The 18,855-nt window shown below is 48.1% G+C and overlaps 2 protein-coding genes across 2 annotated transcripts; both read right to left on the bottom strand.

Annotated features, from left to right (window-relative positions):
- Positions 1-1,179: 1,179 nt before the first annotated feature.
- Fam220a (family with sequence similarity 220 member A) lies at positions 1,180-2,766 on the bottom strand. Its single transcript, XM_038345419.1, is given in 5 exon segments — positions 1,180-2,310; positions 2,312-2,361; positions 2,364-2,525; positions 2,528-2,660; positions 2,662-2,766. Coding segments are annotated over 5 exon segments (753 nt in total). The 3' UTR covers positions 1,180-2,007.
- On the bottom strand, positions 2,709-15,807 carry LOC119824870 (small integral membrane protein 10-like protein 2A). Its single transcript, XM_038345420.1, has 2 exons — positions 15,417-15,807; positions 2,709-2,843 (listed from the first exon to the last, which is right to left on the bottom strand). The coding sequence occupies exons 1-2, from the start codon at positions 15,600-15,602 to the stop codon at positions 2,823-2,825; spliced, it is 207 nt and encodes a 68-aa protein (XP_038201348.1). The 5' UTR covers positions 15,603-15,807; the 3' UTR covers positions 2,709-2,822.
- Positions 15,808-18,855: the final 3,048 nt, after the last annotated feature.

Here is an 18,855-nt window from a genome sequence, read left to right as displayed (position 1 = left end):
TGCATTTTATGGAAACTTCATCTGAGGGGAAAAAAAAAAAAAAAAAAAAAAAAAAGATAGCTTCATGTGGCTCAGGCTAGCCCCGAACTCAGACAACTTCAGCTTCAGGAATGCTAGGGTCACCGGTGTTCCCCACCACAGCGAGACCGTCCTGAAGCACGTTTCTGCACTATTTGTCTCAAATGCTTCTAAGAGGCCTTCTTTGAAGTCCTACGACATTCTGTTCTGCTTCAAATACCGGGACTGTAAGTGTGAGCCACCACGCCCAGCCTCCTTGGTGTTTTGAGGTCTCCTGACACAGTTCGGGCTGGCCGTGACCTCTAGGCTCTTCTCCTCTGCATCTCAAGTGCCAGCCACAAGTGACCCTGCACACCTAGAGCTCACTACACATCTCTTGAGTTTTAGGGGAGGCATGCCCATATGGGGGACGGTTGTGCACAGGTGTGTGGGCCAGATCAGCCTCTTCTTCCACAGCCTTTTTTTTTATAATGTGCATTGGTGTTTTGCCGCAGGTGTCGGGTGCCCTGGAACTGGAGTCACAGACAGCTGTGAGCTGCCATGTGGGTGCTGGGAATTGAACCTGGGTCCTCTAGCAGAGCACTCCGGGCTCTTAAATGTTGAGACACTGTTTCCAGTCCGCCCCCCACATCCACCTTTTTTCATACAAGCCCTCTCACTGGCCTGGAGTTGGCTAATTAGGCTGGACTGGCTGGCTGGATGGCCAACAAGCTCAAGGGCTCTCCTACCCTCCGGAGTGCAGGGTTGGAGACCATGGCAGCTAGCTACCCTGGGCTGTTGTGTATAGGTTCTGGGAATCAAGCTCAGGTCAAGCCTGCACAGAAAGCGACTTCCTGCGTCCCTAGCCCTTTGTTTTGTTTCCTGGGACATTCCTGCTTTGTAAACCAAGTTGGCCTAGAACTCACAAATGAGCACAGGCTAACCCAGAGCTCATGCCTAAGCCTCTTGAGTGCCGGGTGTGTGCTACCATACTGGGCCATGCTGCACTACTTCAGAACCCGCAAGAGAGAGGAGAGAAAAGGGGACAAGAGGGCAAGGGAGACAGGAGGGAGAAAAGAAGGGAGGATGGGAGGGAGGATGGGAGGAAGTGTTCAAATGACAGGAAGACAAAGACACTGAGAAAAAGAGGAGGAAACATAAGCACACACACACAATCAAACATTTATTATGCTAAAGAACAGATTTTATTATTTTCCCAAAACACTAAAATAGCCCATGGCATAGTAATTTAGCACACAATATAAATGACATAGACAGTCAGGTTCCCCTCCCCCACAGGGCTGTTCTTAACTCTCTTGGGTAGGGAGCTTAAAAATGTCCACTCTTTAGATGACCTTTATTAAAGTTATCAACAAACCACAAGGGAGAATTACTTTAGAAAAAGTCTTAACGTAAAAGAGCTCAGGACTCCTAGGGTCTGGGAAACAGGAAACACTTCATTTGCGATCTGTGTTCTGTCAGCAGAAGAGCCTCAAACTTCTCCAGAGTGTGGCCACTGAAACCTGCACTCCAAGCGAAAGGGAAGGGGCACGTGAGGAAGGACGAGAGGCTGCAGGCCTGAGAGTCCATACAGTGCAGAAATGGCAGGACTCGTCGTGACCAGAGCAGAGCTGACAGGAAGTGGAGGGGGTAGCCTAAGATCTCCACTTCCGTCGGCCAGCCAGAGGTGAGCTGAGACGGGCGGCATCTGGGATACTAGCCCTTTAGAACGGCTCCACGACAAAGAACTGCGCTAAATGGCTTCTGACTGATCTTGTACTGAGTAGATCGATCATTTCCTGGAAGGGTTTTCCCAGTTCTGAGTCTTTCTGAAATGATTAAAAACACGCTCAAAACCGTCTCTCTGCGTCAACCAGCGAGGTGTGTCTGGTCACAGCAATCAGAGCAGGAACTGAACGGCTGCAGCATACGCCAGATTTAATGCAAAAGAAACTGCAAGGCAACCTTTAAAATTAATCTGCTATTTTTATTGTTCTGCTTGTACCTTAGCTATGGCATCAGACTTGCTGATCTGGAAGACTGCAGAGCCAGTGACCCCACAACCAGCTGCAGACCATCCGAAGTGCTTTTTAAGCTTGAGTGAGTTTCCTCGTGGTCTACTGCTTGCTCTGAAAACATGGGGTTTGAACCGTCGAGGGATACACATCTGGTCTCATCTTCTGGGAGAACTTCATAATAGGCATAAGCATATGGCAGCTGGCACAGCTCGGAATGTGGGTGAGACAGTTCCGACCTGGTGCCCAGCCCCTCAGGGACAGCACTTAACGGTTCACCCTTCAGGAAACCCATTTCCCCTCAGTTTTGGATGGTCTGGCCATCTTGACACCCAGGACTCTCCTTGGGGTACCGACCACAGCTGTCTGGCCAGTCACTTCCTAGAGCATCTCTGACGCCACAGGATACCCCTGCCAGATGTTCTTCCAAAGCAGATAACAGAACCTTGCTTATGGAGGCTGCTGGAGCAAATGTCTGCCCGTGATTCTTCAGATACTGAAGCAACTTCGTAAAGTATGAGGTCCAGCCTCACTCTGGCCACGTTTAATTTCCAGGGAGCCACCACTGTGTCCTGTGACCTTACCATCAGTACCCGCGGCAGGCTCATCTGTCCAGGAAGGCACACATGCTGGGCTGGGGCTCCCCCTGCCGGCTTCTCTTTGTAAGGCCACACAATAGTTTGTCCAAGTCACCTCCTTGTGACCTCCTTACGCTTGTCAAGCAAGCACCCAGGGTCCCTCTTCTACCCCTCATGCTTTGCGCCTATGATGCAGTGAGCTGGGGTGATGCCTGTCAGTCAGCGTTGGCCTTCAGTGGATCTCAATATGAACCTAGAAAAGATAATCAAATGAAAATTCTGTGACAGAGGGTTAGTAAAACATTTCCACACACGCAATATCATCAAACACTAGTTCCTTGAGGAGTGGGGCCACAGAGCTGAGCAGGAGCCAGAGAATGAGAGGCAATGAGCACTGTCATAGGCCAGCCTGGGCTCTGCAGTGAATTTCAGACTAGGGCGTGCTTACAGCATAGAGATGGAAGACAGGAGGATCACAAGTTCAAGGCCATCTAAGCCAGTCTGGGCTATATGGGGTCCTGACTCAGATAAATACATGAATTAAGTATACAAAAAGACACAATCAATCCCCCCCCCCCAGTCCCAGGTCTTATAACCCAGCCGCAAGTTGAGTCTACAAAAGCATCATACTGTTAAGTTATAGCAAACCAACACTGCCACCAAATCGCTAAGTGAGAGAGGAGTTTATTTCCAAGTTAAAGGGAAAAATGCAGTCGTGGGAATCAGTTCCTCAACATCCACTCTCTTCACCCCTGTTGAAGAGTGCTAAAGGCTAAAAAGTAACCAAGGGGGTGGGAGCAAAGGCTCCCGGGCATGCCAGGATCCTCAGGACAATCAGAGGCATCTCCACACAAACCCTTGGTTGCCTTGCATGAGCAGCCACTTGGCTCAATGACAATAGGCCTGACCCAGTTAGGCAGCTGTTTGCCCTGCTGGATGCCGTGTCTCCTCACCTTCCCTAACCCAGGCTATTATGGCCTCGGGCACCTGACAGTCCAGACTACCACCGCTTTGTAACCTAAAAATATCCTGCCCCCAATACTTCCAAAGCAGCTAGCAAGGCTGGTCCTAAGAGGGACAGGGAGGAGTCGCAGTGAGTAGGGCAACTGGCTTGAGCAGGATCCTGTGGGCTGATGGCTCTAAGATGACCCAGCCCTGGGCTGTGGAGGGCTGTTAGGCGGATCCTGGTTCCCATGGGCCCTGAATAGGGGATCAGGCTAAAGCTTGCAAATTTCTACACACTGCTGAGGATGAGGAAAGGTGCCAACAACACCCTGCTGACTGAAGCTGACTCATGGCCACACAGAGGACACATCACTCCGTTTGTCTACTGACCAGGCAAGCATCTCTGCCTCACACCCGATCCTGCGAAGCCAGCTGTGCCCTACAACCACACCTTGTCTCCTAGCCACACATCTGCTCAAAAGCACATTCAGTAAGGAGAAGCTACACACAGCTCTGGGGAGCTGGGCAACTTGGTACCCTCAGGAAAGGTCACAGCTTCTCATGCCGTGTTATGGGCCAAGCGTGGGAAAGCACTGAGCATTCTCTTCAGTCAGCATCCCACAGGCGTGACGGCGGTGGCATGTGCCACAGGGAATGAATGAAAGGCTGCTGGAGGTTTGCTAAAGCAAAGGCAGAAAAGGGACCTCAACAGCCAGGTGTATCTCAGTGGGGCAGCAGCCGAGGTCAAAGCCCGACTGGGGCTGCTGAACAGCGAACAGTCTGCCCAAGGCAGGCCCTGCATGGCTGGTGAAGGCAGGCTGGTAGCTCTGCAAGTCTCAAATGTTCACCTTTACCTGGCATTCAGCTCCTAGGATTTCTTTGCTACAGATTCAGTCAGCTGCTCCCCAAGCCCGTCCCTGAGTCAGGTGCTGATCTGGGTCCTAATGCCAGGACAGCAGAAGAAGACAAAGCAGATGCAGTTTTCTTCCCAGTGAATCACTAACCCAATCCACGAACCTCACTGTGATACGCTCAGAGGTCAGTTTACACCAGCGAATCACTTACACACGCACGTACCTCACTGTGTTACCGCTCAGAGGTCAGTTTATACCCACGCCTCAGAGCATGCACCAAGACAAACTGCTAAAGTGAGGGGCTGGAGGGGCCAGGCAGTTAAGAACTTATTGCTCTTCCAGAGAACCTGAGTTCAATTCCCAGCACTCAAAAAAAGCAACTCACAACTACCTAGGGATCTAATACCCTCTTCTGACCGCCACAGGCACACACACCCACAAATAAAAATGAAAATAAGGGCTGGAAAGGCCTCGATTCCAGTTCCATATCCAAGGGGGGGGGGGAGTGGCTTTTAGTCCCAGCACGGGGGAGGTGCAGACAGGCAGATACTGAATCTTGCTGGCCAGCCAGCCTACTGGGCAAGTTCCAGTCCAGAGAGAAAGAGACAAGATGGACAGCAGGAAAGACCTGGAGGTTGTTCTCAGCCTCCACATACCCGCGTGGTGATGCATGGTTGCACTCTCAGTACTCAGGAGAGGGCAGAGAGAGGAGGATCAGGAGTTCAAGGCCATCCTCAGCTATTCATGAAGGCTGAGGCCAGTTTAGGGCTATACAAGAACATGTCTTTAACCTTCCTCTCAAAATAAATCACAATGGCAAAGGGCTTACCCTGACTTGCACAAAGCTCTCAGGTGGTTTGGCTTTTTGTTTTGTTTTGTTTTTGAGACCAGAGTCTCACTATGTAGCTCTGGGTAGCCTAGAGCTCATTATGTAGACTAGACTTAAGTTCAATGAAATCTACCTCTCTGCTTCCCGAGTGCTGGTGTGCATCGCCATAACTGGCTAAGCCCTTGATTTGATCTCAACATCAACACACACACACACACACACACACACACAGTTAAAATGAGCCAATTGTTGTGGTACATGACTGGAATGCCCGTATGGGGGAGACCAAGACAAGGAGGCTTTCCAGTTTGTTCCAGTTTGAGGCCAGCATGGACTACCTGGAAAGAAATCCACCACAAAAACGTACGAGCCAGGAAGTGGTAGCACTTTAATATCAGCACTTGAGAGACAGAGCTGTGAGTTCAAGGCCAGCCTGGTCTACAGATTGAGTTCCAGGATAGCTACGGCTAGTACACAGTGAAACCGTTCCTTGTGAATCTGACGCCCTTCTCTAGCCTCTAAGGGCACCAGGCATGTAAATGGAGAATATATATTCGGGCACTTATACATACACATAAAAACTGAAGCAAACAAACCAACCATTTTTGGTTCAAGTCTTGCATAGAAAATATGGTTAAGTTCCAGGACAGCCTGGGGTATAGTGAGAATGAGGGTGGGGAGTGAGGGGTGGGAAGACCTGTCTTGGTAAAAAACGTAGGGCTGGGGAGATGACTCAGTAGGTTAATATTACTGCCTGTGCTAGCATGAGAACCTGAGTTCAAATCTCCCACACTTAAACAAACAATCAAAAAACACTCCAAAAAGGTGGGTGTGACCACATGAGCCCCTGCAACCCCAGCATTTCCAGGATGGAAACAAAATCCCCAGCGGTTACCCCAGTTGAAACATTGAGCTTCCAGTTCAGTGAGATGCTTCTCAATGCACACTTGGACACACACATCCGCACTTGGGCACATGCATCCACACTCATGTGCATGTACCAGACAAACACAACCACACACACACACAACCACACACACATAGATACCCACAGCAACATTACTCATAATCAGATAGTGACAACAACCCAAAGGTCCAGCAGCCAACTGAAGGTTCTCTGGAGAGTGGTGACTATTACAGACTCCAAGTGGGATCCAGCAGTGGAAAAGCACATTGGTGGAAGAAACTGGAGCCACCTAAGTGGTGGGGACATCTAAAGGGGCTCTTATCAATTCTTGTTTCCTTTTCCTATTTATTTACTTATTTATTTTAGACTCGGAGTCTCGAATAGCCAGGCTGACCTCAAACAGGCCATGTAGCTGAAGCTGACCTTGAACTCCTGCCCCTTGCTTCCACCACTTGAGCACTGGTGCTACGGGCCTAGGACATCTTGCATTGGTTGGAGGTGGTGCTGGGGATGGAACCTAGGGTTCAGGGCATACTAGACAAGATCCCTTCCACCAGGTCACAACCACAGTGACTTGTTGCTACTGCCTCTGGGCTATCGCTTATCAACACTGCAGTACCCGGCTTTGAATCCGTTTTCAAACCTCTCAGGTATAAACCCAGAAACAGACGTAGTAGACGGTGGGTTCAGTCCACGTTCAACTGTGTGAGAACCACCCGGCTCTCACAACAGCTGAGCGCTTTACAACCTGACCAGCAGCATGCAAGGACGGAGGACACACACCTTCCCCAGCATCTGCTCCTGCGGCCTCTCCTCCTGACCTCCACCTTGACAACAGCCATTCTAACGGGTGTGGAGTGGCCACCAACTGCTCCCGAGTGAATCTGCTTTCTCCTGGAGTCCAGATCTTCCCAAGGACACATTGGCCATCTGTGCACCTCCTGAAAGAAATCTCTATGCCAGCTCTTTCGATGACTGGATTGAGCTACTTGGTTTCTGTTTTTTTCTTTTTTAATTTTAAGAGATCTCTCTCTATTCAGAGTGTTAATTCTTTACCAAATTAATTTACCAACAACTGCTTTCTTCCATTCCGTGGGTGGTCTTTTGGACTTTCTTCCCCCAGGGCCTCATCCACACTGAGCTAACATTTGACCACAGAGCTGCATATCCGCTCCTCCAAATTCAATCCTTTTCCATGTAGAAATAGCATGTTTATCCAATTTTATTGCATCCTACAAACTTCAAGGGGTGAAGAAACTGATCTTTCCTCCCCAGGTACAGACAAGAGAGGGCTGGAGCCCAGAGTCCAGCACACACTAAATGCAGCACAAGCAGTAAGCATGTTTGGTTTTTGTTTGTTTGGGTCTTTTGCTGTTTTTTGTTTATTTGAGACTAGGGTTCTCAGTGTAACCTTGGCTGTCCTAGAACTATTGCTCCATAGACTAGGCTGGCCTCAAACTCATACAATAGTCCCAGCCTTGCTTCCCAAGTGCTGGGATTAAAGGTGTGCACCACCACGGCCTGGCCAGCAGCTTTTAGGTAATTTGTTCCCATCACCTCATATTTGACAGATCTCTTTTTTAACATTCGTAAAAACAGAATGAATTCACATACAAAAAACAAGTCAAGGAGGCTGCAGTGGTGACACGAGCTTGGGACCCCAGGACTCAGGAAGACAGGAAACTGATCTGGAATTCCAGTAGCCTGTGTTACAAAATAAGTTCTAGGTCAGTCTGGTGAGGCTGTCTCAAAACAACTAAACAAAATGAAACCGAGTCCAGAATACTCCAGGTAAGAGGCAGGGGAGATGGCTCCGGGGTCAAGAGTGTTTGCTGCTCCTGGAAAGGACCCAAGTTCAGTTCCCAGCACCCACACCGGGTGGTCACAATCACCTGTAACTGCAGCTCAGGGGATCTGTCACCATTTTTTGGCCTCCACAGGCATATAAACACACATATACAAGCACATACACACACATACGCATTAGGGGAAAAAAAGAACGTAGATGCTGGGCCAAGTGAGAAGGCGCAGCAAGAAAAGCCACTTTCTACCAAGCCTGATGACCTGAATTTGATGCCCAAGACCCACATTACAGAAAGAGAGAACTGATTCAAATTACTCTTTAGTCTACACACACACACACACACACACCAAGGAAAAGCAACAAAGGGAGCTGCTCCAATGCACTTTGCACAAATCTACCATTTCCTTCCTGCTCACCACTCTAGCCTCCAGCTTCCTGCCGTTCCAGGCTTGGCCCACGTGTGCGTCCTGGTGACAGCTCTGCCCTCTGTCCACACGCTGCGCTCCTCCGACTCAGACATCAATGCAGCAACAGCCTTCACCTCCTTTAGGTTTCTGCTAAAGTGTCCCCTTCAATGAGCTCCTCTCTGTTTTATTCAGAATGCCAGCCAGCTCACCTTCCTCTCAGAAGACAAAAAGATTTCCATGTGATGGAGAAGTTCTAAGAATGGGTGGTACGACAACTGCCCAATATGGAAAGATACTAATGTCCCTGAATTATACACTAACTAACATGATAAGTTATTTATTATTTATTATTTTTGAGACAGAGTTTCCATGTCCCAACTGGTCTCAAACTCACTCACAGCTGAGGCTGTGGCTGAGGCTGACTCTGAACTCCTGATGCTCCTGCCTCCGGCTCCTAAGTGCCGGGATCATAAGCTTGCACCACAATGCCCAGCTTGCAGGATTAGCTTTGTTGTGAATTTTTTCCTCCCCTTAGTGTCTCCACATGCTGGGATTCCTGGCATGTAGTACAATGTCTGGTGAAGCAAAAACATATTAAATACAAGGGGAAAAAGATGTCCAAGAGGAGAGAGAGTACTGAAACCCATGAAGCTATGGATTTAGAAAGAGGTTCAAAGAGGAGACAGAGTAGGCTGTGGCCTGTGACATAGCTCAGTGGGGAAATGTGCTTGCTACCATGTCTGCTGACTTGAGTTTGGACCTCAGGACCCACACAGTAGGAGACAAGGGACTCCTGCAGGTTGTGCTCTGACCTACATACACACATTATGACATCCCATGTGCACAGGGGTGCACACACACACACATGCATGCATGTGCATATATATATATATATATATATATATATATATATATACACACAATAAGTAAGTAAGATGTAACAGAGAGAAGATTGGCGCTAGGAGCTGGGGATGTAACTCAATGATCAAGAGGTCGTGGGTCCAATCCCTAGTACTAAAGAAATGGGACAGAAAGCCAGGTGGTGGTGGTGCACACCTTTAACCCCAGCACTCAGGAGGCAGAAGCAGGCGGATCTCTGTGAGTTTCAAGGCCAGCCTGGTCTACAGAGCTAGTTCCAGGACAGGCACCAAAGCTATACAAAGGAACCCTGTCTCAAAAACAAAACCCAAAACAACAACAACAAAAAAACGTGGGACAGAGCCAGGTGGTGGTGGAGCACACCTTTAATCCCAGCATGAGCGAGGCAGAGGTAGGCAGATTTATGTAGGGCGGCCTGGTATGACGCCAGGGCTACACAGGGAAACCCTGCCATAAATAAAAGAGGAGGAGGAGGAGGGAGAGGAGGAGGTGGTTGGATAAGAGCATAGACGGCAAGGTTCGAAGGCTCACTGAGCACAGGGCGGCAAGGAGAAGGTACGGGTGAAACAAGGACATCTCTTGGTCCGGCGATTATCATCAACCTTTACAGTATCTTTTCCCTGTTTCTTTTAGGCCTTCTCTTCAGGTGACATGGGACTAAGACACTTGATCCATGTTTCTCAGAGGCCACATAAGTGAAAAGTTATAGGCAGGACTTGTTCCAGCAGGTATTCATGATACCAGTTATGTTTATTGGTTTGTTTTTTTGCTTTTGTTTTTCAAGACAAGATTTCTCTGTGTGTCCTTGACTGTCCTGGAACTCGCTCTATAGACCAAGCTGGCTTCAAAGTCAGAGACACACCTGTCCTGGGTCTACTGAGTGCTAGGATTAAAGGAATCCACCACCACCTGTTTTTTTTGTATTGTTTGTTTCGTTTTGTTTTGTTTTTCTGATACTAGTTATTTTTAATTTTTATTTCAGTTGGGGAGGGACAAGGTCTCATGTAGCCCAGGCTGATTTTGAACTCCTGATCTTCCAGCCTCCACCTTCCAAGTGCAGGAATTACAGGCATAGGCTACCATGGCCCACCCAAATTGCTTTTACTACATGTAGTGAGGGTATAAAGTCTCTTTTGTTGTTTTGTTTTTTCTGAGGCAGGGTCTTCTCTGGGTAACCCTGGCTGTCCTAGAATTCACAGAGATCCACTTACCTCTGCCTCCCAAAGCCTCTCACTTTTTACTTCTCGATCTTCCCATGCTGTGTGAAGCGGTGGAGATGTTAATAACCTCAGAAGACTGAGCTTTAATTAGAAACAGCACTTTCTTTCTTTGTTTTTTTGTTTGTTTTGCTTCGTTTAAGGCAGAGAAACTGCGTAGCCCTGGCTGGTCTAGAATTTACTCTGTAGACCAGAGTGGCATTGAACTCACAGAGATCTGTCTGTCTCTGCCTCCTGAGTCTTGGGATTAAAGATGTGCCTGGCTTTACATTTTAAGATTTATTCTTTTATTTAATTATGTGGCTGGGGGTGGCAGGTATATTCACAAGAGTACAGTGTCCTCCAACAGATCCCCTGAAACGTAAGTCAGTGCTGGATACCAAACTCCAGTCCTCTGCAAGAGCCACCTGTCCAATCCTTTTTCTATTTTGGGACAGGGATCTTGTCACTATGCTGCCCACACTGACCACAAACTGGCTAAGGAGGCAGTTCAATCAGCCAAGTACTCACCATGCAAGCACGAGAACCCGAGTTCCATCCTCCAGAATACACAGGAAAAAGCTAAGCATGGTGCCACATGTTTATAATCCCAGCACTGGGGAATTGGACACAGGAGAATTACTAGAGACATGAAGATCCCTAAGGCTCCCAGGTCTGCCAATTTAGTCAAATTAGTGAGCCTACAGCCAATGAGAGACCCTGTATCAAAAAATCAAGAGGGGGCTGGAGAGATGGCTCAGAGGTTAAGAGCACTGCCTACTCTTCCAAAGGTCCTGAGTTCAATTCCCAGCAACCACATGGTGGCTCACAACCATCTGTAATGAGGTCTGGTGCCCTCTTCTGGCCTGCAGACATACAGACAGAATATTGTATACATAATAAATAAATATTAAAAAAAGAAGTAGCATCTCATTGTAATTTGGGCTTGCATTTCTTTAAAAAAAAATCAAGAGGACAGACACCCAAGGTAGACCACTGACCTACACACACATGTATACATGCATGTACATGCTCAAGCACACACAACACACTCACACGGCCCCAACTCCTGAACTCAAGTGATCTTCATGTCTCAGTCTCACAAGTACCTGGGATTACAGGTACACACTTGTCTGCAAACAGCGCTTTCACGCTTTCTTTTTTTGGCTACATTTGTTTGTATGTGGAGTCTATGTACATGGCCAGAGGATAATCTACAAGAGTCATTCTTTCCTTTGACCAAACATCCACAATTCGAAATTTTAAAATAAATAAAAATAGTTTTTAAAGATTTAGTTTATGTGCATGAGTGTTCTGCAGGCTTGTGTACCACAAGCATGCATGGCACTTAGAGCTGGGACTGGGGTTACGCATGGTTGTGCCGTCATGTGGGTGTTGGCAACGGAACCCGCACCCTCTGCAAAAGCAGCAAAGCTCTTAACTGCTAAATAACCCTTCTGAATCCACAAATCCCTCTGCATCTATTTTCTCGTTCAATCACCTCTCAGACTAAAGAGCTGTTAGTATTTGCTAAAATGCCTCACCGCTGAGTTAGGGGTGCAGCTCTGTGGTAGACTTAAAGGGCCTTGGGTTCCGTGCCCAGCACTGCCAAAGAGGTAAGGGAAACCCCAGTGCCCTATGAACAAGAGACTTAAGTGCAGGGTTAACAAACTCTGTAGGGCCCAATGCTTTAACCACAGTCTCATTCCCGTCACAGACCAGAACGCTATGGTGGAGGGAAAGCCGGAGAGCTGCTGGGGTCCCCTCAGTGGTCAGACTAGTTCTTACTGCACTTTCCTTACCCGCAGGCCAGAACAGTAAACCCTCAAGCTAGGTTCTGTTAGTGGTTTCTCACAGATGAACAAAAGCCCTAAAGCCTTCAGGGAGCCTAAAGCATCAGATATAAAGATCTCAAGTATGGCACTGTACCCCAGAACACTCTCTCTCCCTCCTCAAATACAAAAAGGCTGTTTCAGGTCCAAGATCAAGCCTTACATGGTTGGGCGGTGGTATTTACCTTGAATTCCATCACCTGGGGAAGAGGCAAGTGGGTCTCTTTGAGTTTAAGGCCAGTCGGTCCTCATAAGTTTGTTATTTTGTTTTGTTTATTTTTGGTTTCTCTATATAACAGTCCTGGCTGTCCTGGAACTCACTCTGTTGACCAGGCTGGCTTAGAACTCACAGAGATTCGCCTGCCTCTGCCTCCCGAGTGCTGGGATTAAAGGCATGTGCCACTACCGCCCAGATACATAAGAGTTCCAAACTGGCAGGGGTTGTATGGTAAGCGCCTGTCTCAAAAGGAGTGGGGGAGGAGAGGAGAAGAAATGACTTTCCCAAAGCACTTGGTGAGACTGTCTTTCCCTCTACCTGGGCCCACGTCTGGTTCCCCAGATTCTCTAGAGTTGGCTACACCTGAACCATGCCTCCTCTGGAGCCTACCAAGCTGCCCTTGCTACTGCTGGGTAGCACTCCCTGCTCACATCACCCCGGTTAGAGATCTTGTCTCCCTCCCCGAAATGTGCTTGCCTTCCATCAGCACAGTGCACACTCCCCGTGATGAAATATGGATTTGAATCACCTTCCCAGAGATGATCTCACTGTCCTACAAACAAATGCGCCATTTGGAAACACTGGGAATGGAATCTGCCGTTGTTTGTTGCTTAGAAAACAAACGAGCCTTCAGCACTCCTGCGGTGCAAGGTTACAGAAGTTCCCCCTGAAAGGACGGTGGGAATGTCCCTGTGGAGGAGGATATTCACCATGCTCCAGGAGCAGGCAGGGAATGGCTGCAACCAACTAAACAGGAGAGCATAACAAAGCCTAGTCCGTCATCCAGGCGCAAGCTGGGCGAGGGGTCAGTCACGCCCACGCGTGGTAAGGATAAGCATGTATGTGCTGTGCTGATGGTTAAGGATGCCGGGACATGCCTTACTGTGTCCAGAAGAATTCTTTCTCTAGGGAGCCCTCACAGCAAAGCTGTTAGGCAGGAGCACTGGAGTCAGGCAGTCGGGAGCTGCCTGTAACTACTACTCCAGGACAGCCAGCGACCTCTTCTGGCCTCCTCCTGCTGCACATACACACAGACACATCATACTATGTACACAAATGACCTATCTGACCGGTGGGAAACAGATGGAGAATACACAAAAATCCAGGCCAGCAACTGGAGCAGTCTGGAATGGAGAAGGATATGAAGAAAACTGAATACGAGAGGAAATGTTTCGGGTTTTGTTTATTGGGATAGGGTCTTGCTACCTAGCCGGAGATGACCCTGAGCCTGATTCTCCTGCCTCCACCTCCCGAATGCTAGGGTTACAGACACAGATCATGACACCCAGTTTATGCAGGAACTGGGGATTAAGATCAGGACACTGTGCATACCAGGCAATCACGACCACCTGAGCTACATCCCTAGACTTTTTTTTAATGGTACAAAAAAGAGCAATTCAAGACTACATAACATTATATAGCTTTCTAAATTACATAGCTTCCTAAATGAGCACAAATCCTATCTAACTCTAGACAACAGATTCCAAATTGGGAACTTGATGGGCCAGGCACGGACTGCTGTTTGCAGACTCTGAGCTAACATCAGGATGTCTGACTTCTCTCAGAGGTGACTCGAGCCGGCACAAACACTGGGGCCGTGTTTCTACAGGTTGGTAATTGGCAAAGACACAGGCTTTGTGGTTTATCTCCGTTCCCACACCCAGCACTCTTCACTCATCTGTGCCACCTGCTCCGGAGATTTGCTGTTTCTGCCCCCACGGCCTGGGATCACATAAGATGCCACAAGCCCTTGTTCAGGTGCGATGTCCTGATTTGGGAGCAGAAATACAGCTCGTTTGGTAGCATGCTTGCCTGGCGTGCAGGAAGCCCTGGGCTCATCCCAGCAGCAACTCATCACCGGGTACGCTGGCGCACAGCTGACACCTCTCACCACGAAAAAGGAAAGGTATTCTAAGCTGAGTTTTAAAATTGGTTTTACTTAACTTGTTTTATTGAATTTGGATCAACATAACATACTTGGCTTCGGATTTCACATGGTCTGTAACCACCTGTGTCGGGGACCATACATACACCAAATCCATTACACTCTAATTTGACCCAACCACAGAAAAACCAGGTATACTACTTCGAGCGGGCTCCACTGCACACCAGGGAATGACATACGTACAGTCCGTCTGGGGCTGGGGTGTTTTCCTTGCCTACTAGCAAATGCAAAGGTACTCACCGGGTTCATCTCCAGAACCACAAAAAAAAAAAAAAAAAAAAAAAAAAAAATCACACAACCCTGCCAGCTTATATGCTTCCCAGGGGTGGAGCTGAGTCCTTCCTCCAACACAGCCTGTGCCACTCCAAAATGTGTAAACAGAATCCAAGGAAGCTCCCTATCCAGCCTCTCTCTTACTTGAGACGGGACACTCCAATCAGCAGGACCTCTCTCCGCTAGAGAAAAACGTTTTGTAATTGAAGAGATAGAGACGTGTCAGCCGTTCCCAGCAAACGCGGCCTCCAGAATGGTGACACAAGGCGCATGCTGTTTGTTACTCCAAATAGTTTCAGGCCTCTAAATTGGTTTCACCTCATTTTCTCATCTTCATCCCCACTGCCTCTTCTAACCCCTGGCCAGAACAAATCAGATACATTGGTCAAAACACCATTAACTTTCCATCGATAACAGAATAAACCTTCACAAAGTTTGGGGAACCAGAATTCACATAAGAACTCGCTGCTCCCGGATCGCTAACAATTTGTCATTTTTAAGGACAAAGCGTCCTAAGGGACCTTCCTGTCATCTTTCCTCGGACCCCACCCCCAGAGGTAGGACCTGTTCTCTGAAGCATCGTCTATGCAGAGTGGGGTTACAGAGGGGCAATGCACGCTGCTCGGTACGCGCTCAGCCTGCGGCAGATGGCACGAACCCCCCAGCACCTGCATGCCACCGAGCCTGGTGGGCAGGGCCGCGCGCGACCCAGGGATGCCGAGGGCGCGGCTCACCTACCTGCAGGCGCACGTTGAGCATCATGGAAGCCACGATATAGAGGTAGGGAAAGTTGATGCGCAGCCGCCAAGCCAAGTCAAAGAAGATGAGCAGCGTGCGGGTCAGCCCCTTGCAGAAGACCCCATAGGAGCGGGCGGCGGCCGAGCGCGACAGCCGGACAGCCAGACCCGACAGAGCCGTCGCCATATAGAGACCCGCGGCGCTCCCACTGCCCGCCCGCCCTCCCACTCCGCGCCGCGTCGCCCGAGGCCTCCTCCCCGGGCCGCTGTTCGGCGCTCAGCGATCTCAGGGAGCGAGGGAGACCGCGGCGAGGCCGGCGGGAGGGCGGGCCGCGGGGGAGCTGAGTCTGCGCGTCACTCTCGGGAAGCGCCTCCGCGAGCTACCACCTAGATCCCCGGCCCGGCCGCGCGGCCTGACGTCACAAAGCCGGCCCGCGCCTGCGCAGGCAGCAGACTCCGCCCCGCGCCCCGCCTCGCCGACCGCTTTCTTAGCGGGGGGGAAGTGCGCGTGTGCACGGGAATGGAGCTGCTGCGTTGCGTCCTGGCGCCCTCTAATGGTGAAGATGATGATAACAACTAGAGGAAAAGTCGGGCGTGGCGGCTCTAGCCTGTTAGTATTCCAGCGCTCAGGAGGCCGAAACAGGATCTGGGCTCCCTGACAAGGCTCTGTCTCGAGAAAGAAAAAAAAAGAGAGAAAGAAAAAGCAAAGATCAAAAGATGATTCCGCGGTTAAGAGCGCTTGCTGCTCGTCTAGAGGATGCTGAGTTCGGGTTCCAGTACCCATATTAGGTGGCTCACTACCACTTACAACTTTGGCTTCAAGGGATCCATGCCTTTCGGCCTTCGTGGCATTTGCACTCACCTGTGCATGCATATACTCAGATACACATTCACATGAAAATAAATAAATAAATCTTAAGAGATGAACCATGGCCATTGTCACAGGTAATTTTAGATCACATATTCTTAAAAATGGTTCCAGTGAGGCCAGCAAAGTGGTGAAGCGGGTAAAGGCACCTTCCACCACTCCTAAGGGCATAAGTTCGATTCCTCATACCCTCACCGTGGGAGGACACAACTGGCTCCGACGAGTTGCTCTCTACGCTGGCACAAGCGAGAGTTATCCTGGAAGAGGGAACCTCAATTGAGAAAATGAGAACCCTGAGCCGATGGTCTCTGGGTTGTAAGAAAGCAAGGTACGGAAGCCGTGGGGAACGCGCCAGTAAGTGATTTCATCGTAATTTCTAATTCAGTTCCTTTTTTTTTTTTTTTTTTTTTTTTTTTTTTTTTTTTTTTGGTTTTTCGAGACAGGGTTTTCTAATTCAGTTCCTGCCTCCAGTTCCTGTCCTGCCTGAGAGCCTGCCTTGGCTTCCCTCAAGGACAGACAGGGGGCTGTATAGGCCAAGCAAACCCTTTCCTCCCCGTGTTGCTTTTGGTAATGGGGTTTATTACAGTACTAGAAAACATTAATATATCTTCCCACGCCCTGCAGCCTGCTGTGTTATATGCATGTGCACGCATGCACGCACACACACATGCACACATACACCCACACTAAAATGTGACTTTCCATCTTCGTAATGGCTACAGTGGGGACTAGAGAGATGGCTCAGTAGTTAAGAGTGCTTACTGCTCTATCAGAGGACCAGAGTCCAGTCTGTAGCAGCCATATCAGGGAGCTCACCAACATTCAAAACTCCAGCTCTGTGGAATCTGATGCCTACTTCTGGCCTCTATGCACCTACATGCACACATATATGCACACACACACACAAACACAGTATTTCTTAAAGATGGTTATAATGGTAAATTTCCTAACATGTATATTTACCACAATTTTCAAAAGAAAGAAAAATGCTTTTGTGGGCTAATGAATCATCTAGTGTTCCTTGGGTCGCCCGCAGTCCCAGTCATTCTTGTTTAATGTTCAGTTATATATACTTTAAATTTCCATTAATTTTTTTACGATTTTATGCGTGTGAACGTTCTGCCTGCATGCACCATTTTGCTTGCATGTCTACCTGTGCACCATGTGAATACCTGGTGCCGGCAAAAGCCAGCCAGAAGAGGCCATCAGATCCCCTGGAACTGTGGTTACAGACTGTGAGCTTCCGGGTGGGTGCTGGGAATCCAACCTGGGTTCTCTGGAAGAGCAACCAAGTGACCTTAGCACTGAACCATCTTTCCAGCCTATGATCCTATATACTTTCATTGTAGTAATGCCAGACAGGGTGGCACGTGCCCTCAAACCCAACACTCAGAAGCAGACAGATCTCTGTGAGTTCAAGGCCAGCCTGATTTACATAGCAGCTTCCAGAACTCCCAGAGCTACACAGTGAGACCCTGCCTCAAAATAACAAATGATGGGTGGAAGGTCCTTCTGTCTATGTGTTACTTCTATTGGTTAATGAATAAAGAACTGCTTTGAGCTTATGGCAGGGAAGAACAGAACCAGGCAGGGAAAACTAGGCTGTATTCTGGGAGGAAGAGGGCAGAGTCAAAGAGAGACACCATGGAGCTGCCAAAAAAGAAGTAAATCATTAAAAAAAGTCTTTAAAGAGACAGAGTACAGGCATAGATTAAAAGGAGTAAAGAAAAACAAGCCAAATAAAGATGGAATATTCAAAGAGAGTCTGGATTATGTATATTATTGTGTCTTCTTTAAATTTTTTGACTGTGAAGGAGCTAAGTACAGAAAGACATTTCATTGTATGGGCTGCTAAGCTAAACCAGTATGTATATTATAAAGGTATCGACTTCAGAATTTGAGTCTAAGAACATGTTGCTTGGGAAAAGAGGTTCTTCTTTTGTTTTCACAGAAGATGAGAACCTGTGGATTGCTTCTGGGCAAACATGGTTTCATGAACCAAGGCCACCTGAAAGGTTGCTGTAAACACCCTCGAAAAAATTACTTCACCCAACTGCTGGCTGAGATGAACCTAGCACACAGGATACACCATAAAGACCTGATTAACAGCACCCCCAAATAGCAGGAAGCGGTATGGATAGAACTACACCCATATTCCCGAATATTATCTATAAATGTTTGTTTACATTTAAAGGGGGAGTATACTATAGAGATGAATAATTTGCATTGGTGTGAATCTTGGTTTATTGATACAAATTTAAGGACAATTTTGTTTTATATATGTATATTTCTAATCTTGATTAAGATATTGTGTTTGTGTAGCTCATTTATAATTAAGAAATATAAGTTAATAGATACTCATCTGTAATAGTCAAGCTTATAGTCATGTTAGTTTTTCTAGATGTATAGAGATAGTTAGATAGGCATTCTTTAAATCTTTCAGAGACTTTCAGAATATGGCATTTTAAATGTTTTAATAACTTAGGACTTTTCATGTCTATGAGACATGTCTGCTCTTGGCAGCACCAAATACTTTGAGAGAAGGATGGGTATCAAAGAGGCGCCTTAGTGA

The sequence above is a fragment of the Arvicola amphibius genome, chromosome 10, assembly GCF_903992535.2.
Source record: "Arvicola amphibius chromosome 10, mArvAmp1.2, whole genome shotgun sequence".
Taxonomy (NCBI): Eukaryota; Metazoa; Chordata; class Mammalia; order Rodentia; family Cricetidae; genus Arvicola; species Arvicola amphibius.
This window is presented reverse-complemented; position numbering and strand designations above follow the sequence as displayed.